We start from the raw sequence: 27,316 nt of genomic DNA, 5'->3' as shown, positions 1-27,316 counted from the left end.
TGATGCTAAAGCTGAAACTCCAGTACTCTGGCCACCTCATGCAAAGAGTTGACTCATTGGAAAAGACTCTGATGCTGGGAGGGATTGGGGGCAAGAGGAGAAGGGGACGCCAGAGGATGAGATGGCTGGATGGCATCACTGACTCCATGGACGTGAGTCTGGGTGAACTCCGGGAGTTGGTGATGGACAGGAAGGCCTGGCGTGCTGTGATTCATGGGGTCGCAAAGAGTCGGACACGACTGAGTGACTGGTCTGATCTGACAGACATCAAAAGGTATCAACTTCTAATTATAAAATAAGTCAAGGGGATGTGATGAACCACATGGTGAATATAATCAATTATATTTCATTGCATATGTCGCTTCAGTCATGTCCGACTCCTTCTCAATACTTTAGACCATAGCCTGCCAGGCTCCTTTGTCCTTCTAATTCTCCAGGCAACAATACTGGATTGGATTTCTGTACCCTCCTCCAGGGGATCTTCCTGACCCAGGGATTGATCCCACATCTCCTGCATTGGCAGGTGGGTTCTTTACCTGTAGCACCACCTGGGAAGCCCAGCATGTATGAGAATCAAACACTACAAAAAAACCAAGAACATGGCATCTGGTCCCATCACTTCATGGCAAATAGAAGGGGGAAAATGGAAACAGTGACAGATTTTATTTTCTTGGGCTCCAGAATCACTGTGTATGGTGACTGCAGCCATGAAATGAAAAGACTGAATGAAAAGCTATGATAGGTCAAGACAGTATATTAAAAAGCAGAGACATCACTTTGCTGACAAAGGTTCAGATCATCAAAGCTATGGTTTTTCCAGTAGTCATGTATGGATGTGAGAGCTAGACCAAAAAGAAGGCTGAGCAATTAAGAATTGATGCTTTTGAACTGTGGTGTTGGGACTTGAGAGTCCCTTGAACTGCAAGGGAATCTAATTATTCAATCCTAAAGGAAATCAACCCTGAGTATTCATTGGGAGGACTGATACTGAAGCTGAAGCTCCAATACTTTGGCACCTGATGCAAGGAGCCGAATCATTGGAAAAGACCTTGATGCTGGGAAACACTGAAGACAAAAGGAGAAGGGAGTGACAGAGGATGCAATGGTTTAATAGCATCACACTCAGTGGACTTGAATTTTGAGCAAACTCCGGGAGATGGTGAAGGACAGGGGAGCCTGGTGTGCTGCAGTCCATGGGGTCGCAAAGAGTTGGATACAACTTAATGACTGAAGAACAACAACAAGAGAGTCAACCTTCAAAGTTCTCATCACAGGGACTTCCCTGGTGGTTAACACTTGAATCTTCCACTGCAGGGGGTCCTGATGTGATCCTTGGTTTTGGAACGAAGATCCCGTGTGCCCCACAGCCAAATAATTAAAAAACTAAATAGAATCAATAAACATGGCAAAGTTCATATCACAAGAAAGAAAGTCGTATTGTCTGTGAAGGTGCAGGGATGTACTAGACTTACGATGATCATTCTGTAACATAAATAAATGCCCATTCTTTGTGTTGTCTATCTGAAACTAATGCAAGGTTATGTGTGAATCATACCTCAAAAAAATGGATACTGAGTGCTTACAGAATAATTTTGATTATTGAAAGTGACTACTAGATATTTAGCACTTTAACCATATATTCTAACAAGTCAAGAGCAGAACCTAGGAGTTCTAGGATCTCTAAGAAGCAGCAGGAAAGGGGAAATGGTGGGAAAACAGGAACCCAAAACATTAGAGGTCTGTATCAACCATAAACGAATATCAAAGAAGGCTGCAATATAAAAAGACAGAATAGAATTTAGGAAGTAGAAGGTGACGAAGGTGACCACCAGCATCAGGATGGTGTGGGCGGCTCTGGTCTCCGGGGTGCATCTGTGGTGCCCAGTGGGGGTGTGAATATACTGCACCCTCTGGCAGTGTCTGAGCAGGAGAAGCACCATGGAGCCACTGGACCAGACCATGAGGCCAATAAACATGGCATCAGAGATGGACCACAAATAGCTCGTACGTATTTCAGTAGGTAAGGGTGAACAGAACCACGTGTCTTTGGTATCAGTATAGTTGTGCATGTTCTGTGGACTAGTGATTTTCAGAGGAACAGGGATGTACATTAAGAAACTGAGCATCCAGCAGGTGCAGCAGGAAGGACCAATGACCTTGGGGGCCCTTCCTCTGAGCACCACCCACTCCAATCTCCTGGAGGTAAGAGTGAAGGACTGATATGTGCTCAGGACGCAGGTGGAGCACAGGGCGGTGCTGCGAGCCATTTTCTGTAAGTAATACACAAACTTACATCCAAGCCTGGACAGAGGATTCCTTGGAATAAAAGCTGCCATTGTGTGGGGAATGCCAGGGGACAGAAGAACCAAGAGATTGGCAACCGCCATGTGGGTATGAATCATGTCTGTGGGTCTCTGGCTTTGGCCAATCAAGACTGGAGAGATGCTGTGGAAGAAAAGGATGACATTGACCAGGGACCCTATCACCATCTGTATAAGATACGTGATTTGGAGAGCAGCCTCACTTGTGGTTCTCAGGGCGTCTTTGTGAAAAAACATGGAGAGGATGTCAAGAGTGTCCTGGAGCAGAAAGAAGGCTATGGCGGTGCTGGTGACATCAGCTGTCTTATAGAACTAGTACTGCACAAGGATTTCCATATTTTATTTTTCCTGGAAAAAAAAAAAAAGAACCTCACAGTCTAGAGAATTACTTTACCAGGATAAAATAATCCAGACACCAGTTAAAGCATTCACCATTATTTATTTGGTTTTGCTTTGTATTTACTTTTACATCCTGATGTTCACTCTCCATGCAGGGTCTACAAAGTGATGGTTATATCTATTTTGTTCAACAGCATTGTTGATTTAGTTCACCCATTTTTGTCATTATTCACAGAAATAGAAAAAAAAAATCCCCAAATTGTATGCAACCATAAAATACTCCCAAATACTCTAAACATCTTGTGAGAGAAGAACAAAACATCGAGCTTCCTCATTTCAAAATATATGTCAAATCTATGGTAACAGAAACAGTATGGTATAGGCATAAAAACAGATCAGTGGGACAGAATAGAGAGCGCAGAAATAAATGTATGCTCCTTTGGCTAATCAGTCACAAAGGCACTAAGGATACATAATTGTAAAAGGATAGTTTCTTTAATAAGTGATGTTTGGAAAATTGGAAATCCACATCTAAAGATACCTTAAAATTCTGACCAGAAGAAAAAAATTGTGACTATGTATATCATAGATTTTAATTAGACACACTGTGATCAACTGCAATACATGCAAACAGTGAATCATTATTTTGTACCCATAAAACTGACATAACGTTATGTCAATTATATCTCACTTTCAAACACTGAAAAAGACTGGGCGCTATTTTACATCACACACAGAAATGATCTGAACTGGATTAAGATTTGGATGTAAGATGTGAAGCCATGAAATTCCCAGAGGAAAGAAGTAAGCTCCCTGACATTAGTCTTGGTCACAATGGTTTGGATTTGACAACAACAGCAAAGGTAAGTGAGTGGTGCAGCACGTAAGAGCCTCCTCAGAGCAAAGGAAATCATGAAAATGCAGCTATACAATAGGAGACAATATTAGCAAACCACACACCCAGTAATGAGTGAATATCCAATCTGGGCAGATCCCCAAATAATCCAGTTTGAAACAGGCAGAGGAGGGTCAAAGGCTCAGAGTTTATACCCGGTAGTCACTTAATGGCTCACCAGCAAGGAATTCGCCTGCAATGCAGGAGCTGAGGAGACGCAGTTTCAAGCCCTGGTGCAGGAAGACCCCCTGGAGGAGGAAAGGGCCACACACTCCAGTACTCTTGCCTGGAAAAAATTCCATGGACAGAGGAGCCCTGTGAGATCATTTGTGACATGGCCTTAAGAGTGCTCCTTGGAACTTCCTTGGTGGTCTAGTGGTTAAGAATCTGCCTGACAAGGCAGAGGACATGAGTTTGATCCCTGGTTCGGGAGGATCCCACATGACTTGGGGCAACTAAGCCCGAGTGCCACAACTCTGAGCCCACACCCTAGAGCCGGGAGCTTGAACTACCAAAGCCCGCACACCCTAGAGCCCAAGCTCCACAACAAGAGAAGCCACCGCAGTGAGAAGCCTGTGCATTGCAGTTAGAGAGTAGCCTCTACTCGCAACGAGAGAAAGCCTGCACGCTGCAACAAAGACCCAGTGCAGACAAAAATAAATAAAGGAATCAACAAATATTTTTAAAAATTACAAAGGGCTCCATTATTGTCCCCAGGATTATTCTTCAAACCACTGACACCCATTCTCTTATGTGGACACTTTTCCATTTGATGAAGCCCATAAATTAGGTTTTTCCTCAATTATATACCTCAGCTAAATAGGATGGATTTCTTTTTAACAGCAAGGCCCTCAAACATGCTTTTAAGAACTGGACTTTACTGTTTTTTAATGGTATCTCAGATTGAACTTAGAGCTTTCCACTTACCTTTTTTTTTTTCAAGTCAGTTCTTGCAAGATACTTTTATATCTTTTTTTCTTTTCTTTTCAGGAGATAGTTTTGAAGGGTATAAAGGAAATGTAAAGGGGTCTGGTTGATGGCTGAAAGAGAGTGAGAATTTTAAAAAGTCACCAGAGCAGACTGAAGAGCTCTGAGGACTGGAATTTAATTCTACTGGCATGGGGAGTGCCACAATCATATATAACATTGAAAAGCATGAACTTGGGACTATGTGGACAGTGAGTGGGGAGGCAGAGATACCTGGGAAGATGCTGCGACCATGAGGCAAGAGGTAGCTGTGGTCTTTACCAGAGCAATGGCAGAGACATGGGGATAAAGGATGGACTAAATCTGGGGGATGTAATATACAGCAGAATGACTATAGTTAATAATACTGTTTTGCATATTTGAAAATTGTGAAGAAAGTACATTTTTAAATCCTCCTCACAAGAAAAACATTGTAATTGTATATGGTGATGGATATTAACTAGGCTTATATAGTGATCATTTCATAATGCATACAAATATTGAATGATTATGTTGTATACTTGAAACTAGCACATGTTATATATCAGGTATACCTCAATATAAAAAAATGGACTAGGAATGGCTTCAGAAAGTGGAAAGGGCAGGACATGGAGACTGGATGGGAGGATGAAGAGTCAAAGTGGGGGCCCAGATTTCCAGGCTAGGGGGATGGAGGCATCAACCCTAAGATGGCAGGCATAAGAAATATAGCTGGGGCAAGGGTGAGAAGTATATGTTAGTTTTTTGAATAAATTGTTTAATTATAGAATATATTATTATTGTACAAATGTCAACACAAAAGAATTAAAATTCCTCTATTCTCCCTCTCCCCCCCAAAATGGGCAAAGGACCTGAACAGACATTTTTCCAAAGAAGACATACAAAGAGTTAAAAGGTGCATGGACAGGAGTTCAGTATCTCTAGTCGTCAGATCAAAATTACAATGAGATAACATCTCTCACCTGTTAGTCTGTCTGTTCTCCAAAATCCAAAAGGCAACACACTGGCAAGGAGGTTGAGAGAAAAAAATACTTTACACACTGTTGGGAATGTAAACTGGTACATCCTCGTGGAAAACGTTATGGCAGTTCCTCAGAAGTTAAAACCAGAACTCCCATACCAGCCAGCAGTCACACTTCTAGGATAGATCGAAGGAAAAGAAACCACGATCAGGAAAAGACACCTGCACTCCATGTTCACTGGTACATTGTTATGACAGCCAAGACGTGGAAACACCCCAAGGGTGTACTGATAGGAGAATAGATAAGGAAGCTGTGGTGCATTATACAGTGGAATATTTTTTCATTCAAGTGTTGTTGCTTTACAATGTTACATTACATTCTCCTGTACAGCAACGTGAATCAGCTATACATATATACTTACCCACTCCTTATTAGATTTCCCTCCCATTTAGGTCACCACAGAGCACTGAGTAGAGTTCTCTGTGCTACACTGTAGCTTCTCATTGTCATTTTATACATAGGGGTTGGAGAAGGAAATGGCAACCCACTACAGTATTTTTGCCTGGGAAATCCCGTGGATGGAGGAACGTGGCGGGCTGCAGTCCATGGGGTAACAAAGAGTCAGACACGACTGAGCGACTGCACGGTAACAGCAGCTGCTCAAGTTAAAAAGGCTGAGGACGTTTTGCCATTCAGTTAGAGAGGGGAAGACATGAGCCACACTGACATACATAACACAAATGCAGAATCTCAATGGAATACCATGACAGAAATGCCGGAGCCAACTGCAGCCCATGAAGGAACATGTGAAGGTTGTTACAGGGCGGCCTTTCTCTCTGTGTTTCTGTTTGTGTGTGTATGTGTCTGTCACTGGATCTTATTTCAGGACTTTCAGGTTCTAACCGAAACCCTGCACATCAATTTATCTCACCTTACTCACATCCAGCACTAACCAATTAGGTTCGAGGACGTCACTAGAACCTTTTATACAAGATTGAGAAGCCTGGGGCTCTGCTCATACAGGGCTTGGCACAGATTCCACAGTGACCCCCTCCCTCTTCCCCTCATTGTCAGGGACCCCAGGACACAGGGATTTTCAGTGAACTCACAGCTCTGATCCCCCTCAGATACACACCAAAGCACATTCCCACCTTCCACTTGCCAGCCAGGGCATGGACAGGGCAGCTGAGGATAAGGCAGGGGAGCACCTATCCTGCCCAAGGCGCTGACCACACAGCTCTGAGCTCCTCTCCTGCTGAGAGCCGGCTCTCCTGTTTCCTGCCCTGAGACTGAACACAAGGGAGCACTCACCTGCCTGCACTTGGTGCCACACTCTGCAGGGAAGTGTCAGTCAGGATGGGCCCCAGTTATAGGGGTAGGGTCCCTGGGCCCGCTCTCCCCACAGAGGAGCCATTATCATGTCATCTGGAGCGGAGGTGACACTGTCTGCATGGAGAGTCTGGGGCGTCTCCAGTGAGGGGCAGATCTTACCCCCAGTGCTCGTCACCCTCACCCACGCCTGGGGACTACTGACAACTCCTGGCAATTACTGAGAAAGTCCACATGGGCAGCTGAGCAGAGGGCAGGGAGAGTTTTCTGAGTTCCCTGTGAGAGAACCCAAGTTTACAGTGAAAGTCATAGCTGGGGGAGGGACACTCACAGAGCACCTGGGCTGCCTTCACTGTGTCTCCCATTGGGCATTTTCCCTCATGGTCTCACTTTTCCAAACTCTTCCAAAATGTATTCTCACTGATCATCAGCATGGGATCTGGATGCTGGGCTTTCTCCTGAGTTTAAGTTTCACAACACTTTCTACATATGATCTTGGTCTGTTTAATCTGGAAAATAATCTCTTTGAAGCCGGTGTTTCACTCCTCACAGTCCTCGGGTCTCCCTCGTGTCCACATGACTCTATAAGGAGATTATAATTTATTCTAAGTCACCCATGGATCCCCCTCCTAGAGATTCTCACTGCACCACCAGCCTGTCTCTAGGTTCTGAGCCATTTGAATTGGATAGGAGATAAAATAGACTGTCAGGAGACAAAGAACACTACATAATGAACAGGGGACAAGTGATCAGTTGAAGAAAAAGATATAATAATTTTAAATATATATGCACCAACATTTATTGTTGTTCAGTTGCTATGTAGTGTTTGACTCTTTGCGACCCTATGAACTACAGCACATCAAGGCTTCCTTGTCCTTTGATATCTCCCAGAGTTTGCTCAAGTTCAAGTTCCATTGAGTTGGTGATGTCATCCAACTGTCTCATCCTCTGTTGTCCCCTTCTCCTCCTGCCCTCAATCTTTTGCAGCATCAGGGTCTTTTCCATTGAGTTGGCTCTTCCCATCAGGAGGACAAAGTATTGTACCTTCAGCTTCAGCATCAGTCCTTCTGATGAATATTCAGGGTTCATTTCCTTTAGGATGGACTGGTTTGCACTCTCTGCTGTCACAGGGACTCTCAAGAGTCTTCTTCAGCACAAGAATTCAAGCATCAGTTCTTCACAGGAGCACCTCAAAATATAAGTCAAATATTGATAGACATAAAAGGAGAAATCAACAGAAGCACAATCATAGGAGGGGATTTCAACTTTCCACTTACATCAGTAAATAGATCACCCAGGCAGAAAATGAAGGAAGCACAGACTGAAAATAACACATTAGACCTTAGAGTCTGTAGTTGGTAGATATTGAGCATCCATACAAAATCAGCAGATTACACAATGTCTTCAATGGCATGTAGGTTGTTCTACAGGAGGTTCACAGGCTGGGTCATAAAGCAAGCCTCAGTAAAGTTAAGGAAATGGAAATGATCTCAAAAGTCTTTTCCAATTGCAATGCTATGAGACAAGAATCAAATACAAGGAAAAACCTGAAGAAAAAAAAAAAAAAACACGTGGAGACTAAACAACATGCTAGTGAAAACCCAGTGGTTTGCTGAAGAAATCAAGGAGGAAATTAAAAATCCTAGAGACAAATGAAAATGAAAGCATCATGACTCAAAACCTGTGGGAAGCAGCAAAAACAGTTCTAAAAGGGAAGTTTATACAGATACTAGCCACAAAACTAGGGGAAAAAAACCTCAGCTAAACAACCTAATATTACACCTAATGCAACTTGAGAAAGAAGGACAGCAAAACCCAAAGTTAAAAAGAAAGAAATCATAAAGATCACAGCAGAAATAAATAAAATGGAGAGAAAAATAAGTGATAGAGGAGATCAGTGAAACTGAAAGCTTCTTCCTTGGAAAGATAAACAAAATGGATTACCTTTTAGCCAGACTCGTTACAAATAAAAGGGAGAGATCTCAATCAATAAAATCCAAAAAGAGAAATGAGAAAGTACAACCAACACCCCAGAAGTACACAAAATCTTAAGAGACCACTTGGGTCTATAAAATGGAAAACATGGAAGAAATGGACAAATCCTTAGAAAGGTACAACTTTCCAAGGCTGAACCAGGAAGAAATAGAAAATATAAACTGATCAAATACCACAACGTCCAAAGAAAAGGCAAAATAAAACACAGGAATAGTAAGATAAGACAAACAGAAAATAAACCCCAAGTTGCTGTTTGCAAGGATGAAAATGAAATATTCAAGGGACAAATATGGAGACGAAATCCTCTAGGCTGTCCTTCCAATTATTGTTCCGCCTAAACAATAAAATTTAATGACGGTTGACTATATAAAGAAAATCCAGGTTTAAAGCAGAAGGTAATATAGAAACGACCTTCTTCACTTTTCAGATTTCTTATCTTCACTAGGAATAACATCTCCTTGCACCATGGATTAATATTTAATGAGACCAATAACTGAATTATGGGCTAATATATGCCAGGTATTACCCACAACTAATGGCGATAAAGTTTGTGGAAACTCTTGAAATGATCCACAAGAAAGGAGTATTCTTTCAGAAAGCTGCCATGGTCAAGGGTGAATGGTTTCCTCAATAATGACCTGTGTCTTTTCTGAGCAGATACTTTCATGAATTGACTTTCAGATCCCCCAAGTTAGCACCTGCATTAAATTAACCTTCTTTGTTCATTGGATTTTACACACAAATGTCAACAGGCATCTACAGCTTGTTACAAAATAAATAAGTCATGGGAATGGGATGTCCAGCATGGTGACTACAGTTGATCATACAGAATGGCATTGTTGGAAAATGCTGAAGGATTCAAACTTTAAGTTCTCATCACAAGAAAGCATTTGTACCATGTATAGGGAGGGATGCATAGATGGTAAAGGAGAATTGTGGTGACGATTTTGCAACAAATACAAGTATCCATATGATGTAATATTACTTATTTATTATGACTAATGTTACTTATTCAATATGACTCAATTAAAAAACTTGGTACTGATTAGTTACAGGATAATTTCTGTTATAATTCAAACTGTCTGCTAAATACAATAAATTTAAAGTGAGAACTTTAGTCATACCTGCTGACAACTCAAAGAGCAGATCCTAGAAGTTCTAGGATCCCTGAGGAGCAGCAGGAAGGGAGAAACGGTGGGAAAACAGGAAAGCAAGACATCAGAGGTCTGTATCAACCATTGTCGAAAATCAAAAAAGGCATTGATATAAAAAGCAAGAATAGAAGTTGCCACATAGAAGGTGACAAAGGTGACCACCAGCATCAGGGTGGTGTGGGCGGCTCTGGTCTCCGGCGGGCGTCTGTGGTGCCCAGTGGGGGTGTGGATATACTGCACCCTCTGGCGGTGTCTGTGCAGGAGAAGCACCATGGAGCCACAAGACCAGATCATGAGACCAATAAACGCAGCATCCGAGGTGGACCACAGGACAACAATCTCTGCACTGGGACTTGAGGATGAGCAGAACCAATCGCCCTGTGCATCAGTATAATTGTGTCTTTTCGGTGATGCAGTGATTTTCACAGGGACATAAATGTACATTAAAACACTGAATATCCAACAGGTGCAGCAGAAAGAACGTGTGAGCCTGGGGGCTCTTCCCCTGAGCAGTGACCTCCCTTCTCTCCCAGGGGTGAGAATGAAGGACTGATAGGTGCTCAGGACACAGGTGGAGCACAGGGCGGTGCTGTGAGCCACTTTCTGTAAATAGTACACACATTTACACCCAAGAGGAGACAGGGGCTTCCTTGAAGTGAAAGCTGCCATTGTGTGGGGGATCCCCGAGGAGAGAAGAACCAAAAGGTTGGCCACAGCTATGTGGGTGAGAATCGTGTCTGTGGGTCTCTTCTTGTGTCCAAACAAGATAGGAGAGATGTGGTAGAAAAAAAGAAGGACATTGGCCAGAGACCCAACTCCCATCTGTAAAAGATACATGGTTTTCAGAGCTGCCTGGCTTGCAGTCACACGGACGTCTTTCTCAAAAGACATGGAGTGGCTGTCAGAGTGGCCTGGAGCAGAGGAGAGGCTGTGCGGCGATGACATCAACAGTCTTCTTACAGAACCAACTAGGAAAGGGGGTCTCACCCGTCAACTCTCTTGAGAAAAAAAGATGCTGTCATACTCCAGAGAAATTGTTTCACCTGGAGACCATACATTTGACATTAGTCATACCTTTCACCATCACAAACTTTTATTACTCCTATTGACTCATGTATTCCTGTTCTCCAGACGTGTGTGAGCAAGGTCCATGAAGATAGGGACCATGTCTGTCTCGCTCAACAACATTGTTGAGCCATAATAATTTTTAAAATATATAACAAGTATATGAATAAGTGACAGGAGATAAAGACAAACTCTACCCCTTTAGAAAGATGACCCCTTTTGCAAGATGACCCCTCCATGGTCATCTTGCATATTACAAGAATGTATCGGGTGATGCCACCAACATGGCAACACAGGAGGCTCCTTCCTCCCACGGACACAGCAAAAACACTTACACATGGATCAATTCCTTTGAGAGAAATGCAGAATGACTTGTACACATCGGATGACTTAGAAATCACCCCACGTCAAAATGGGTGGGAAATTCTGGGACACCTGCTCACGATGAACCCCACCCCCAGCACAGAGCCTCCAAACCACAATGAAACCCCCAATGCCTTGCTTCTCTATCAAGGATCTGAACCTCATACCAGCACCCTAACTTTTTTTTATTAATTTATCTTAATTGAAGGCTAATTACTTTACAATATTGTGGTGGTTTTTTGTATGCACTGACATGAATCAGCCCAGGGGGTACACGTGGTCCCATCCTGAACCCCCCTCCCCTCAGGCCTGTCCCAGTGCACCGGCTTTGAGTGCCCTGTTTCATGCATCGAACTTGGACTGGTCATGTCTTTCACATATGCTAATATCCATATTTCAATGCTATTCTCTCAAATCATCCCACCCTCGCCTTCTCCCACAGAGTCCAAAAGTCTGTTCTTTACATCTGTGTCTCTTTTGCTTTCTTGCATACAGGGTTGTTGTTACCATCTTTCTAAATTCCATATATATGTGTTAGTATACCGTATTGGTGTTTTTCTTTCTGACTTACTTCACTCTGTACAACAGGCTCCAGTTTCATCCACCTCATTAGAACTGATTCAAATGCGTTATTTTTAATAGCTGAGTAATATTGCATTCTGTGTATGTACCACAGCTTTCTTACCCATTCATCTGCCGATGGACATCTAGGTTGCTTCCATGTCCTACCTATTGTAAACAGTGCTGCAGTGAACTTCAAGGTACACGTGTCTCTTTCCCTTCTTGTTTCCTCAGTGTGTATACCCAGCAGTGGCATTGTTGGGTTTTATGGCAGTTCTATTTCCAGTTTTTTAAGGAATCACCACACTGTTCTCCATAGTGGCTGTACTAGTTTGCATTCCCACCAACAGTGTAAGAGGGTTCCCTTTTCTCCACACCCTCTCCAGCATTTATTGTTTGTAGACTTTTTGATAGCAGCCATTGACCGGCATGAGATGGTACCTCATTGTGGTTTTGATTTGCATTTCTCTGATAATGAGCAATGTTGAGCATTTTAACTTTAAGGCTGGCATCAGAGGAAGAGGCCCTCTGATCACTTAGTTCTGGTAGCCAATGCGGATGGGCATTGCTGAGACCCACAGGACCAAGAAAACAAAAGAGCAGTGGTGAAATGGACCTACTGGCCCTCCCCATGGCCTCATCCCAGGCTCAGTGCAGCAGGAATGGGCTGGGACACCCAGCACCTCATCTGAGCTGGATGGAACGCACTAGCCACTGCTGCCTGGAGCTCTGGCTTCTAACCCTGCATCCAGCGGCTGACTGGGATGCTCTTGGGGACTGAAGGAGCAAGTGGACACTGTTTCCACAGTCTCCCTCTGGCTTGATCCAAACATAAAACCAAACCTCCAGCATCTGCCTGGAAAGGGCCTATCCACACATCTTAGGCCCCAACCTTTGTGGCTGACCCCCAAAGTGTGGACCCTCCAATCACCTCGCCCCAACAATCAAGGGTACTCAGCCTACTGGAGTCCCACAGGACTATGTAATACAAAAAAATCAGTTTTCACTGGTCACACATAGATCTAAAGAGCAGGGATGGAAAAGACAGTTCAAGGAAATGGAAAAGAATGTAGGAGTAACTGTAGTCGTCTCAGATAAAATAGACTGTAAGCCAAAACATGTAACAAGAGACAAAGGAAGCCATTCCATAACCACAAACTTATCAATTCATCAAGGAAATAGAACACTGTAAATGTCTGTAAGCCCAAACTGGGAGCACTTCAATATATTAAGCACCTGTTAACAGAAATCAAAGGGAAAATAGACAATCATACAATAGTAATATGGACATCAATTCCATACTCTCAGCAATAGAACAATCGTATAGAAAGTCTATAAAGAATCATTGGATTTAAACTACATATGAGATCAGATGTACTTAACCATCCAACAGCAGCAGAAAACAGTCTTCTCAACTGTACGTGGACCATTCTCCGTGCGAGTCGTAACATATTTGAGAAGACTGAACTCATTTCAGGCATCTTTTCCAACCACACTGATATGAAACTTCAAAACAATTGTTAGATGGAAATAGGATAAATCACTAACATGTGGAGATTACACTTCATGGATGAAATGAAAAATCAAAAAGGAAAAAGTTTTCAGAGAAATCAAAGTGCAAATACAAGATAACAAAACTTGTGGAGAGCAGTTTAAGAGCTGAACTGATAGTGATGAATGTCTATATGAACAAGGAAGAAAGGTCTCAAATAAACAGAATAGCCTTGTGCCTCAAGGAAGTATAAAAAAACCATGAATTCAGCCCAAAGGAAAGAAAATGTGAGGTTCACAGCAGAAATATTGGCATAATTGAGAGGCGTTGTGAATTTGGTTCCAGACCACAGCAATAAAGTCAATGTCACAAAAAAGTGGATTGTACACATTTTTGGCTTCCCAGTGCACATAAAGCTTATATTTGAGATTGCAGTCACCATCTTGGTGCATGGACAAGCCTCCTATATAAGTTCTCACTCAACCTCAGAGCACCTAAATGATAAAGCAAACACTACCAGCCCAAAAGTGAGAAACACGGTCACCGTGGGGCACTGCAATACCTCCACTTTCATCAGACAGAAAATGAAAACATGAAAACGTTGGACCAAGCTACACATTAGAACAGTTGAAACTTATAACCTGACCCATCTACCTATGAGCAGCAAAATACACATTCTTCTCAAGAGCACAGAACATTCACCAGATCAGAGCATGTGTTCAAACCCAAACAGGTCTTTTTAAAAAAGCCTTTATTGAATTTCTTATAATATTGCTTCTTTTTTTTACGTTTTTTTTTTGGGGGGGGGCTGAGAGGCTTGGGGAATCGTAACTCCTCGATTGGGGGTCAAACCTGCATCCCCTGCATTGGAAGGTGAAGTCTTTTTTTTTTTTAATTTTATTTTATTTTTAAACTTTACAATATTGTATTAGTTTTGCCAAATATCGAAATGAATCTGCCACAGGTATACCTGTGTTCCCCATCCTGAACCCTCTAGTGGACCATCAGGGAAGTCCCCCAGACAAGTCTTTAACAGATTTAAGACTGAAATCACATAAAGTATCTTTTCCAAACACAGTGATATGAAACAAGTCGCCAATAACAGCAGGAGAGCTGGAACATTCACAGATAGGTGGAGATGAACAACCACTCCAGAGCAAACTGTGGTCACAGAAAAATCCAAAGACATTTTTGGACAACCATGAATGGAAGCACACAAACAAATTTCTGGGATTCAACACAAGCTTCTCTAAGAGAGATGTGTTCACAACAAATGCCTAGATTAAGGAAAAGGAGATTCTAATAATCAAGCTAACTTTTTACCACAAGGAACCAAACAAGACAAAACCCAAACTAAGGCAAAAGTTAGCAACTACAAGGAAATAAGAAAGAACGGAGTGGAAATAAAAGAAATAAGGGCCAGAAAAGCAATACACCCATGGCTGATTCATGTCAATGTATGGCAAAAACCACCACAATATTGTAAAGCAATTAGCCTTCAATTAAAATAAATACATTATTTAAAAAAGATTAAAGAGAAAAACAATAGAAAAGACCAAGGAAACCACGAGCTGGCGTTTGGAAAGATGAACATTCACCTTGTCACTGAGCACCAGCAGCAACGTGAGGAGGAAACAGTGACTTCAGGCACCTAAGGTGTTTCTAACCCCATGGCTGCCCTCGCTCCTTTTCCCACCAGAGTGGCGGCATTCCTTCCCCTCAAAGCAGGAAAAGTGTTCTGGCCTCACCTCCCAACTCCTAGTCGCCTGTCTTCCTGGAGCCCCTCTTCCCGCCGCCCCAGTGAATTAACTCCAGGCTCAGCCTCCTGGCTCCACTAGCTCAGAATCACCTCAGGAGCCTCTGCACCCACAGGTGCGTGGGGACTCGACTGGGAAGGTCACTCTCTCCATGTAACAGGACCAGCTGGAAGCAACCTTTCTTAGAAAAAAAGCAGAGAACGCTGAAGCCCTATTTTTCAGCCCCTTTTCTGATGACAGAGCTCTGCTTTCACAAAACATATTTTAAAGGCAGTTGTGTCTCTCTTTTGCTCCTGAGCACTCCTTGCTACACTGGTTTCCTTGTACTGTCTTGGTTTTCTTTCCTTTTTTTACTTCTGTGAATAAAAATGCTTACAATACAGTGGAAGCACCAGGAGTTAATTCTGTTGTGTTGACAGAGGAGTGTGTAACTCATCACAGGTGAGCCCTGAAGTCAGAGCTGGTGTGTAGCCCTGTGGTGAGGGAGAGTCGAGAATGAGCTGCTTAGAGGCATCATCATGAGCTGTGGGCAACGGGACTAAAGAAGCCTGATTAAGGTCCCGGGTGAAGATGATCTGAGAAAGGGGGCAGGGGGACTCCTTCCCCTGCAAGCATAGATCTGTGAGGTCTGCTACAATGACCAGAGTCTTTATTAACAACAGGGAGGAGCTCAGTGACTAGATCATCCAAGACTTGGCACACATTCCAGAGACCCCATCCCTCCTCTCATCTTTAGAGACTCCAGGGCACAGGGATCTGCAGTGGACAACTCGGCTGTGCTCCCAGCCTGAGACACTCCTGGGCTCACAGCCATGCTCCACCCGGCAGAGCATGGATGTGGATGCTCAAGTGAGGCCGTGTTGCCCCTGTCCTGCCCAGTGTGAGTTAAGTCTTAAGTCCCTCTCCTGCTGGAGGCAACATCTCTCCCAGTCTTTGCCCTGAGATTGAACAGAAGGAAGCACTCACCTGGCTGGCCTTTGCTTCAGAGCTCTGTGCAGGGACGTGTCACTCAATATGCGCGCCGAGCACCTGAGGTCACGGTTATAGGGATGGTGTTTGTAGCCTTGGTCTCTCCACAGAGATTCCATTATCATGTCACCTGCTGTGAGGGTGACTGACTGCATGGGGAGTCTGGAGCATTTCCAGCGAGGAGCGAATGTTATCCCCAGTGTAAATCATCCTTCTTCTTGGGTGATTAAGGACAACTTTTGGCGATCAGTGAAAAGACCAGATGGGAAGCCAAATATCTGGCAGAAAACTTTTCTGTATTCCTTGTGGGAAAAGGGAATTCAGAATCAAAGTTGTCATTGGGTATTATAGGGACACTTTAAGGTGCATCAATAACTTTTTTAAACTGTACTTGTAATTGGGGTTATTCCTCAAAGCATTATATATATTTGTTCTTTTGTCAGGCTTTAATAAATTTTATTTTGGCAACAGTTCTTTGAGATTTAATTCGCATCCCATATACCTTATCCATTTAAAGTATGCCATCAATGATCTTAGTTTATTCAGAGCTGTGGTCTCTGTTGTTGCTGTTTAGTGGCTAAGGCATGTTCGACTCTTTGAGACCCCATGGACTCTAGCCAGCCAGGCTCCTCTCCACGGGACTTCCCAGGCAAGAATACTGGAGTGGGTTGCCATTTCCTCCTCCAGGGGTTCTTCCCAACCCAGAGATCGAACCCACACGTCTTGCACTGCAGGCGGAATCTTACCATTGAGCCACCAGGGAAGCCCGTTGTGGTCTCTGCTGCACTCAGTTTTAGGAAATTTTCATCAATGTGAAAAGAAAGCCCATATCCATTTTTTTGTTTGTTTGTTTCAGATGTTTTATTAAACTGTTTATTTTGTATTGAAGTGTAGCCAGTTAACAGTGCTGTGACAGTTTCAGGTGGACAGCACAGGGATGCAGGCACACCTACTGCATTCATCAATTGTCCCTCAACTCCCCTCCCATCCAGGCTGCCGCATAACACGCAATGCATTTTCATGTCTCCACAATGATGAGCATCACCACTGGATCCTAGGTGTAGTGTGCCTATGACTTTACTTACAAAGTTCTGAGGGACTTCCCTGGCAATCCAGTGTTAGGACTCTGAGCTTCCAGTGCAGGAGGCCGAATTTCCATCCCCGCTTGGAGAGCTAAGATTCCATATGTCACGCAGCCAAAAAAAAGTTTCTTGGTTGGGGGTGGGGCAAAAGAAGTATTTATCACTCCCATGTATGGAAAATTCAATAGTGCACATTCAGCCCAGTTTGGGAACCTGTTTTTGACCCTCACCTTTTCCAGCCTGGCAGTGGGAGCCACTGATTTTGGACCCAGGACACGGCCTCCCCAGTGATGCAGTATGTGTCGCTGTAATTGATCCTGACAGCTTCCACCGGCTCAGCCAGAGCACCCTTGTGTTCCAAGCTGATGTGTGTGAAGGCGGCAGTGGTGCACGTCTTCCTGTAGACCAGACTTCCTAGCCTGACCTTCCCCTTCAGCCCCCATCTATTTTTCTTTAATTAATGTATTTATTTTAATTGGAGGCTAATTACAATATTGTACTGGTTTTGCTACACATTAACATGAATCAGCCATGGGTGTACATGTGTCCCCCATCCTGAATCCTCATCCCACCTCCCTCCCCATCCCATCCCTCAGGGTCATCCCAGTGCACCAGCCCTGAGCACCCTGTCTCATGCATTGAACCTGGACAGGCGTTCTGTTTCACATATAGTAATATACATGTTTCAATGCTGTTCTCTCAAATCACCCCACCCTTGCCTTCTCCCACAGAGTCCAAAAGTCTGTTCTTTACATCTGTGTCTCTTTTGCTGTCTTGCATATAGGGTCATCATTAACATCTTTCTAAATTCCGTATATATGTTTTAATATACTGTATTGGTGTTTTTCTTTCTGAATGACTTCACGCTGTATAACAGGCTCCAGTTTCATCCACCTGATTAGAACTGATTCAAATGCATTTTTAGTAGCGGAAATGGCAACCCACTCCAGTGTTCTTGCCTGGAGAATCCCAGGGATGGGAGAGCATGATGGGCTGCCATCTATTGGGTCACACAGAGTCGGACACGACTGAAGTGATTTAGCAGCAGTGGCAGCAGCAACAATAAACTGTGGAAAATTCTGAAAGAGATGGGAATACCAGACCAGCTGATTTGCCTCTTGAGAAATCTGTATGCAGGTCAGGAAGCAACAGTTAGAACTGGACATGGAACAGACTGGTTCCAAATAGGAAAAGGAGTACGTCAAGGCTGGATATTGTCACCCTGCTTATTTAACTTCTATGCAGAGTACATCATGAGAAACGCTGGGCTGGAAGAAGCACAAGCTGGAATCAAGATTGCCGGGAGAAATATCAATACCTCCAATATGCAGATGACACCACCCTTATGGAAGAAAGTGAAGAGAACTAAAAAACCTCTTGGTGAAAGAGGAGAGTGAAAAAGTTGGCTTAAAACTCAACATTCAGAAAACTAAGATCATGGCATCTGGTCCCATCAATTCACGGCAAATAGATGGGGAAACAGTGGAAACAGGATCAGACTTCATTTTGGGGGGTTCCAAAATCATGGCAGATGGTGACTGCAGCCATGAAATTAAAAGACGCTTACTCCTTGAAAGGAAAGTTATGAACAACCTAGATAGCATATTGAAAAGCAGAGACATTACTTTGCCAACAAAGGTCCGTCTAGTCAAGGCTATGGTTTTTCCTGTGGTCATGTATGAATGTGAGAGTTGGACTGTGAAGAAGGCTGAGCACCGAAGAATTGATGCTTTTGAACTGTGGTGTTGGAGAAGACTCTTGAGAGTCCCTTGGACTGCAAGGAGATCCAACCAGTTCATCTAAAGGAGGTCAGTCCTGGGTGTTTATTGGAAGGACTGATGCTGAAGCTGAAACTCAAGTAATTTGGCCAACTCATGCGAAGAGTTGATGTATTGGAAAAGACCCTGATGCTGGGAGGGATTGGGGGCAGGAGGAGAAGGGGACAACAGAGGATGAGATGGCTGGATGGCATCACCGACTCGATGGACTTGAGTTTGGGTGGACTCCAGGAGTTGGTGATGGACAGGGAGGCCTGGCGTGCTGCAGTTCATGGGGTTGCAAAGAGTCAGACACGACTGAGTGACTGAAGTGAACTGAACTGAACTGAATATCCCATTGTGTATATGTACCACAGCTTTCTCATCCATTCATCTGCCGCTGGACATCTAGGTTGCTTCCTTGGCCACTGAAGGATAAGTGCTTCATAGTGTTGTGTTGGTTTCTGCTGTACAGCAGTGTGAGTCAGACATAGGTATGTGTGTCCCTCCCTCGTGAGCCTCCTTCCCTCCTCCCCCTCCCCAACCCCGCTGCTCCGGGTCATCGCAGAGCACCAAGCTGAGCTCCCTGCGCTGTACAGCAGCTTTAGCCATCTGACACATGGGCATGCACAGATGTCTGTGCCACTCTCTCAGTCCGCCCACCTTCCCCATCCCCTGCTCGCCCACAAGTCTGCTCTCTACGTCTGCCACTCTATTCCTGCCCTGAAACAGGCTCATCTGTACCATGTTTCAAGATTCCATGTATATGTGTTAATACACGATGTTTCCTTCTCTCTTTCTGACTTACTTCACTCTGTACAACAGGCTCTAGGTTCATCCACCTCAGTTCAGCTGACTCACGTTCGGGAATCCCTATCTTACTGTACTTGGTGGGGAGGGCTACCGCCAGCTCTGCGCTATTTATACAGTAGGTCCTTATTAGTTATCTACTTGAATACAGCAGTGTGAAAAATGAAGTCGATTTGAAATTGCTTCCAATGAATTATATTAAAAATAAATATAAGTCAGAGGCATTTAACTCATTAATGTTTAAAAGGAGATTATCTATCACTAAGTATACTTTTATTATTGGTCACATTTTATTACCTTTTCATACACTTTAATAGGAAAAACGGTAAGTAAAATAATGGTACTTTTAGATAAACATTGAAATAATTCACTCATATTAAAACAAATTCCATAAAAGTTAAAGGAAATTCTTCACACAAAAGGTAAGTTACACCAAAGAGGAAAAAACTTAAAAAAAAAAAAAAAGAACTAGGAGCATTGGAAAGCATAATCATATAGATATATAATCATAAACTATACCTCCTCATTGCTTTTTTGTTATAAGACACAACCAGTTCATGACAGAAAACTCATAGCATTAATTGTCAATAACAACATATGCCTGCATGCTACGTTGCTTCAGTCATGTCCAACTCTTTGTGACCTACTGAACTGCAGCCCACCATGGGATTCTCCAGGCAAGAATACTGGAATGGGCTGTTGTGCCCTCCTCCAGGAGATCTTCCCCACCCAGCGATCGAACCTGCATCTCTTACATCTCTTGCATTGGCAGGTGGTTTTGAAATAGATACACTACTTGGGAATCCATACATGATGGCTGAAACATCACTGAAAAATAGCTATACCTTAAATTTTAAAAATGGGACTTAAATAATTACACTCTAAAAGGACGGCAAAAAAAAAAAAAAAAAAAAAAAAAAGGCAGAAAAAATAGATTGGACAAATAGAAACAAACCTCAGGTCGCAAAATGCAATCAAGAAAACTATATATTCAAGGAACAGAGTTTTTAAAAAAAAGCAACTTCTGGTCTGTCCTTCAGATTACATGATTCATCCAATCAATTAAGTTTATTGAGGCTCCATCATGTAAACAATCCAGGTTTAAAGGAGAAGCAAGCCATTGAACAACATGGATTTTCTGGGTAACACTACAGCATACTGGAGAGTCAACAGTGAAATAAAGTTACAGGTAATATGGAAGAACACATTCTCTATTTTCATGTGTGTTATCTTCATCTGAGAAGTCCAACCTCCACCCACGCAAGACTGATATTTACGGAGACCTATATTGGCTTGTGTGCCACTGTGTCAGGTATCAGCCACAACACATGGAGAGAAAGTTTGTGGAAACTCTTGAAATGATCCTGAGAAAGGAGGTTTCTTTCAGATGGCTGCATTGGTCAAGACGGAAATCGTTTCCTCAATAATGGTTTGTAGGTTTTTCGAGCAGTTAATTTCATGGATGGATTTTCAGCTCTCCTAAGGCATTGCTGGCATCCAGTGAACGTTCTCAATTCAATGGAGTTTATGTAGAAATGTGGTATTGAGTGCTCAGCTGCTCATGCGTGTCCGACTCTTTGCACTCCCACGGACAGAGGAGCCTGGTAGGCTACAGTCCATGGGATTTTTCAGGCAAGAATACTGGAGTGCATTGCCATTTCCTTCTCCAAGGTATTGAGTGGAAACATCAAAAGGTATCAACTTCTAGATATAGAATAAACAAGTCAAGGGAGTGTAGTGTACCTCATGGTGAATATAGTCAGTTATATTCATTGCATACTTGAAAAATTCTAAGAGACTTGACCTTCCAAGTTCTTCTGATGGGGACTTCCCTGGCAGTCCAGTGGTTAAGACTTCAGGCTTCCACGCAGGGGTACAGGTTCAATCCCTGGTCTGGGAACTAAGATCCCACATGTTGCCCAGCCAAGTAATAACCAAAAACTAACTAAATAAATGTGGCAAAATTCAGATGACAAGAAAATAATTTGTATCATCTGTGAAGGTGGAGAGATGGTAACTAGACTTCCTGTGATCATTTTGGATACAAATATCATTCATTATGTCCTCTATATGAAATTAATATAATTGTACATCAATTAACAGATTATAATACTGAGGACTTAGAGAATAGTTACAATTATTATGGAAGGTGTCTACTAGATATTTAACACTTTATCCGTTCATTCTAACAACTCAAGAGCAGAACCTTGGAGTTCTAGCATCCCTCAGAAGCAGCAGGAGTGGGGAAATAGTGGGGAAACAAGAAGACAAGACATGCGAGACCTGGAGCAACCACAGGCGAAAATCTAAAGAGGCACTGATATGGAAAACAAAACTGTAATTCAGCAGGTAGAAGACAACGAAGGTGACCATCAGCATCAGGATGGTGTGGGTGGCTCTGGTCTCTGGGGGGCATCTGTGGTGTCCAGTGGGGGTGTGGATATACTGCACCCTCTGGTGGTGTCTGTGCAGGAGAAGCACCATGGAGCCACTGGACCAGACCATGAGGGTAATAAACATGGCATCTGAGAAGGACCACAAGTAACCTAAGCCTATGACATTACCTGAGACTGAGCAGAACCAATTGTCTTGGGAATCAGTATAGTTATGTGTGTCCTGAGGACCAGTGATTTTCACAGGAAGGTAGATGTACATTAAGAGACTGAACATCCAGCAGGTGCAGCATGAAGGACCAGTGACCTTGGGGACCCTTCCTCTGAGCACCACCCACTGCGCTCTCCTGGGGGTGAGAGTGAAGGACTGATAGGTGCTCAGGACACAAGTGGAGCACAGGGTGGTGCCGAGAGCCACTCTCTGTACATAAAACACAAACTTACACCCGAGACCTGAAAGGGGCTTCCTCAAAACAAAAGCAGCCATTGTGTAGGCAACCCCAGAGGACAGAAGAAACAAAAGGTTGGACAGGGCCATGTGGCTGAGAATGGTGTGTGGAGGTCTCTGGTTGTGGCCCAGCAAGACTGGAGAGATGTTGTGGAACAAAAGGATGACATTGGCCAGAGACCCAACTCCTATCTGTGTCAGATACGTGGTTTTCAGGGCTGCCTGGATTATGGTTCTCAGGGCATCTCTGTGAAAAGACATGGACAGGACTTCAGAGTGGTCTGGAGCAGACAGGAGACTCTGCAGACAGAGACACGAGCAGTCTTCTTACGCAACTAACAATGGACAAGGATTCCCACATTTTATTTCTCCTGAAAAGAGAAGACACTGTCATAGTCCAGAGAAGTGACTTTAATGGGATAACATGTTCCTGATACCAGTTAAGCCTCCACCATTATTATTTTATATTTTTTAATTTACTTTTATTTAAATTTTTTAAATTGAGGGCTAATTGCTTTACAACGTTTTCATAGTTTCTGCTGTAGAACAATGTGAATCAGATATAAGTATACATATATATATATATATCTCCCCTCCCTCTTGAGCCTCCCCCATCTCCCAGGTGTGCCCCTCAAGGTCACGACAGAGCACCAAGCTGAGCTCCCCATGTTATACAACAGCTTTCTATTTGCCTTTATATCCTGATCTCCTATCTCCATGTAAGGTCTGTCTATCAACTTTGGAAACATGTCTTCCTTCTTTAGCAACATTGTTGGCTTAGTTCAACCATGTTCAATGTCATTATTCTCAGAAACAGAAAAAAAAGTCCACCCAAATTTGTAGTCAATCAAAAAATACCCAAACAGTACCATACTATCTTCATGACTGTGGCTTTGTAGTAGAGCCTGAAGTCAGGCAGCTTGATTTCTCCAGTTCCATTCTTCTTTCTCAAGATAGCTTTGGCTATTCGAGGTTTTTTGTATTTCCATACAAATTGTGAAATTATTTGTTTTAGTTCTGTGAAGAAAACCATTGGTAGCTTGATAGGGATTGCATTGAATCTATAAATTGCTTTGGGTAGTATACTCATTTTCACTGTATTGATTCTTGCAATCCATGAACATAGTATATTTCTCCATCTATTAGTGTCCGCTTTGATTTGTTTTACCAGTGTTTTATAGTTTGCTATATATAGGTCTTTAGTTTTTTAGGTAGATACATTCCTAAGTATTTTATTCTTTTCATTGCAATGGTGAATGGAATTGTTTCCTTAATGTCTCTTTCTGTTTTCTCATTATTAGTGTATAGGAATGCAAGGGATTTCTGTGTGTTGGTTTTATATCCTGCAACTTTACTATATTCATTTATTACTTCTAGTAGTTTTCTGGTGGAGTCTTTAGGGTTTTCTCTGTAGAGGATCATGTCATCTGCAAACAGTGAGAGTTTTACTTCTTCTTTTCCAATTTGGATTCCTTTTATTTCTTTTTCTGCTCTGATTGCTGTGGCCAGAACTTCCAAAACTATGTTGAATAGTAATGGTGAAAGTGGGCACCCTTGTCTTGTTCCTAACTTTAGAGGAAATGCTTTCAATTTTTCACCATTGAGGATAATGTTTGCTGTGGGTTTGTCGTATATAGCTTTTATTATGTTGAGGTATGTTCCTTCTATTCCTGCTTTCTGGAGAGATTTTATCATAAGTGGATGTTGAATTTTGTCAAAGGCTTTCTCTGCATCTATTGAGATAATCATATGGTTTTTATTTTTCAATTTGTTAATGTGGTGTATTACATAGATTGATTTGTGGATATTGAAGAATCCTTGCATCCCTGGGATAAAGCCCACTTGGTCATGGTGTATGATCTTTTTAATGTGTTGTTGGATTCTGATTGCTAGAATTTTGTTAAGGATTTTTGCATCTATGTTCATCAGTGATATTGGCCTCTAGTTTTCCTTTTTTGTGGCATCTTTGTCAGGTTTTGGTATTAGGGTGATGGTGGCTTCATATATAGATCAATGGAACAAAATAGAAAGCCCAGAGATAAATCCACATACATATGGACATCTTATCTTTGACAAAGGAGGCAAGAATATACAATGGATTAAAGACAGTCTCTTTAACAAGGGGTGCTGGGAAAACTGGTCAACCACTTGTAACAGAATGAAACTAGAGCACCTTCTAACACCATACACAAAAATAAACTCAAAACGGATTAAAGATCTAAACATAAGAACAGAAACTATAAAACTCCTAGAGGAGAACATAGGCAAAACACTCTCCAACATACATCACAGCAGGATCCTCTATGACCCACCTCGCAGAATATTCGAAATAAAAGCAATAATAAACAAATGGGACCTAATTAAACTTAAAAGCTTCTGCACAACAAAGGAAACTATAAGCAAGGTGAAAAGACAGCCTTCAGAATGGGAGAAAATAATAGCAAATGAAGCAACAGAAAAACAACTAATCTCAAAAATAGACAAGCAACTCCTACAGCTCAATTCCAGAAAAACAAATGACCCAATCAAAAAATGGGCCAAAGAACTAAATAGACATTTCTCCAAAGAAAACATACAGATGGCTAACAAACACATGAAAAGATGCTCAACATCACTCATTATCAGAGAAATGCAAATCCAAACGACTATGAGGTACCATTTTACACCAGTGAGAATGGCTGTGATCCAAAAGTCTACAAGTAATAAATGCTGGAGAGGGTGTGGAGAAAAGGGAACCCTCTTACACTGTTGGTGGGAATGCAAACTAGTACAGCCACTCTGGAGAACAGTGTGGAGATTCCTTAAAAAACTGGAAATAGAACTGCCTTATGATCCAGCAATCCCACTGCTGGGCATACACACTGAGGAAACCAGAAGGGAAAGAGACACGTGTACCCCAATGTTCATCGCAGCACTGTTTATAATAGCCAGGACATGGAAGCACCCTAGATGTCCATCAGCAGATGAATGGATAAGAAAGCTGTGGGACATATACACAATGGTCTATCACTCAGCCATTAAAAAGAATACATTTGAATCAGTTCTAATGAGGTGGATGAAACTGAAGCCTATTATACAGAGTGAAGTAAGCCAGAAAGAAAAACACCAATACAGTATACTAACGCATATATATGGAATTTAGAAAGATGGTAACAATAACCCTGTATACAAGACAGCAAAAGAGACACTGATGTATAGAACAGTCATTTGGACTCTGTGGGAGAGGAGAGGGTGGATGATGTGGGACAAAGGCATTGAAATATATATAATATCATATATGAAATGAGTCTCCAGTCCAGGTTCGATGCACGATACTGGATGCTTGGGGCTGGTGCACTGGGACGACCCAAAGGGATGGTATAGGGAGGAGTTGGGACGAGGGTTCAGGATGGGGAACACATGTATACCTGTGGCAGATTCATTTTGATATATGGCAAAACCAATACAATATTGTAAAGTTAAATAAAATTAAATTTAAAAAAAAAGAAAAAAAATACACAAACAGTGAAAGAATCTTGAGAAAGAACAACAAAGCATGAAACTTCTTTATTTCATATTGTATGTCAAATTTATAGTAAGAGAAACACATATGGGCATTTAAACAGACAGATCAATGGACCAGAATAAAGAGGCAGAAACAAACCCAAGCTCCAGTGGCTAATAAGTTTTGACAGTGGCACTAAGAATAATATAATAGAAAAAGGATAGTTTCTTCAACAAGTGCTATTTGGAAAACTGAACATCCACATCTAAAGACTGAAACTGGTAGTCACAAACCTTCCAAATTCTGACTGAATGAAAAAAATGTAATGCATGTATAATAGGTGTTAACAGATTAGAATTACTGTAACCACCTGGCAACATAGACAGACACTGAATCATTATTTTGTACACATGAAACTCATATAATGTTATATCAGTTATGTCTCAATTTTAAAAACTACAAGAAAAGCTGCAGACTACCTTACATCACACACAAAAATGGTCTCAACTGGGCTAAGACTGGAATGTAAGAGCTGAAACCATGAAACTCTGAGAGGAAAGAAGTGAGCTCCTTGACATCGGTCTTGGTCATGACGGCTTGAATTTAACAACAAAAGCAAAGGTAAGCGAATGGGAGTGTATCACATAAGACCTCTGCAGAGCAAAGGAAAGCATGAAGAGGCAGCTATGCAACAGGAGACAATATTAGCAATCCACACACCCAGTAATGAGTGAACATCCAAAATGTAAAAGGAATTTCTGGAAAACCCAAAACCCAGCTTAAAATGTACAAAGGACTCCAGTAGACATTTGTCCAAAGACAGCAAACCAAGGGCTAAAAAGGTTCATGGCCAGGTGCTCAGGATCTCTAGTCATCAGATCAAAATCCCAATGTGATAGCGTCTCTCACCTGTTCGTGTCTGTTCCCCAAAAGACAAGAGGGAGCAAATTGGCAGGGATGTTGAGAAAAAGGCACACTTATGCACTGTTGGTGGGAACATGAACAGGTACAGCCTCTGCAGAAAACGTTAAAATTCCTGAGAAACTAGAACCAGATGTGCCATGTGACCAGCAGTCCTGCTTCTAGTGTGTATACAAGGGGGTGAAATCAGATCTCGGAGCAATGTCTGGACCCCTATGTTCATTGCTGCCTGTTACCACAAGAGCCAAGACCC

At 42.4% G+C, this 27,316-nt stretch overlaps 3 protein-coding genes across 3 annotated transcripts; all 3 read right to left on the bottom strand.

Moving 5' to 3' along the window:
* Positions 1–1,649: 1,649 nt before the first annotated feature.
* Positions 1,650–2,558, bottom strand: LOC109572054 (vomeronasal type-1 receptor 4-like). Its single transcript, XM_019978593.2, has one exon. It carries the CDS (start codon positions 2,556–2,558, stop codon positions 1,650–1,652), a length of 909 nt encoding a protein of 302 aa, XP_019834152.2.
* Positions 2,559–9,925: 7,367 nt separating this feature from the next.
* LOC109571866 (vomeronasal type-1 receptor 1-like) lies at positions 9,926–10,860 on the bottom strand. The gene has a single exon (XM_019978381.2). It carries the CDS (start codon positions 10,850–10,852, stop codon positions 9,926–9,928), a length of 927 nt encoding a protein of 308 aa, XP_019833940.2. The 5' UTR covers positions 10,853–10,860.
* An 11,150-nt stretch (positions 10,861–22,010) lies between these two features.
* LOC109572055 (vomeronasal type-1 receptor 4-like) lies at positions 22,011–26,733 on the bottom strand. The gene is made up of 2 exons (XM_019978594.2): positions 26,627–26,733; positions 22,011–22,905 (listed from the first exon to the last, which is right to left on the bottom strand). The coding sequence occupies exons 1-2, from the start codon at positions 26,731–26,733 to the stop codon at positions 22,011–22,013; spliced, it is 1,002 nt and encodes a 333-aa protein (XP_019834153.2).
* Positions 26,734–27,316: the final 583 nt, after the last annotated feature.

The sequence above is a fragment of the Bos indicus genome, chromosome 18, assembly GCF_029378745.1.
Source record: "Bos indicus isolate NIAB-ARS_2022 breed Sahiwal x Tharparkar chromosome 18, NIAB-ARS_B.indTharparkar_mat_pri_1.0, whole genome shotgun sequence".
Taxonomy (NCBI): domain Eukaryota; kingdom Metazoa; phylum Chordata; class Mammalia; order Artiodactyla; family Bovidae; genus Bos; species Bos indicus.
This window is presented reverse-complemented; position numbering and strand designations above follow the sequence as displayed.

What these genes read in the sequence shown, in the direction of transcription:
- LOC109572054 (XM_019978593.2), bottom strand. Translation starts at nt 2,558, where the DNA reads ATGTTTTTTCACAAAGACGCCCTGAGAACCACAAGTGAGGCTGCTCTC.
- LOC109571866 (XM_019978381.2), bottom strand. Translation starts at nt 10,852, where the DNA reads ATGTCTTTTGAGAAAGACGTCCGTGTGACTGCAAGCCAGGCAGCTCTG.
- LOC109572055 (XM_019978594.2), bottom strand. Translation starts at nt 26,733, where the DNA reads ATGACCAAGACCGATGTCAAGGAGCTCACTTCTTTCCTCTCAGAGTTT. An exon ending in AGACCATTTTTGTGTGTGAT is followed by an intron (nt 22,906 to 26,626) that starts GTAAGGTAGTCT and finishes GTCTTTTCACAG; the next exon opens with AGATGCCCTGAGAACCATAA.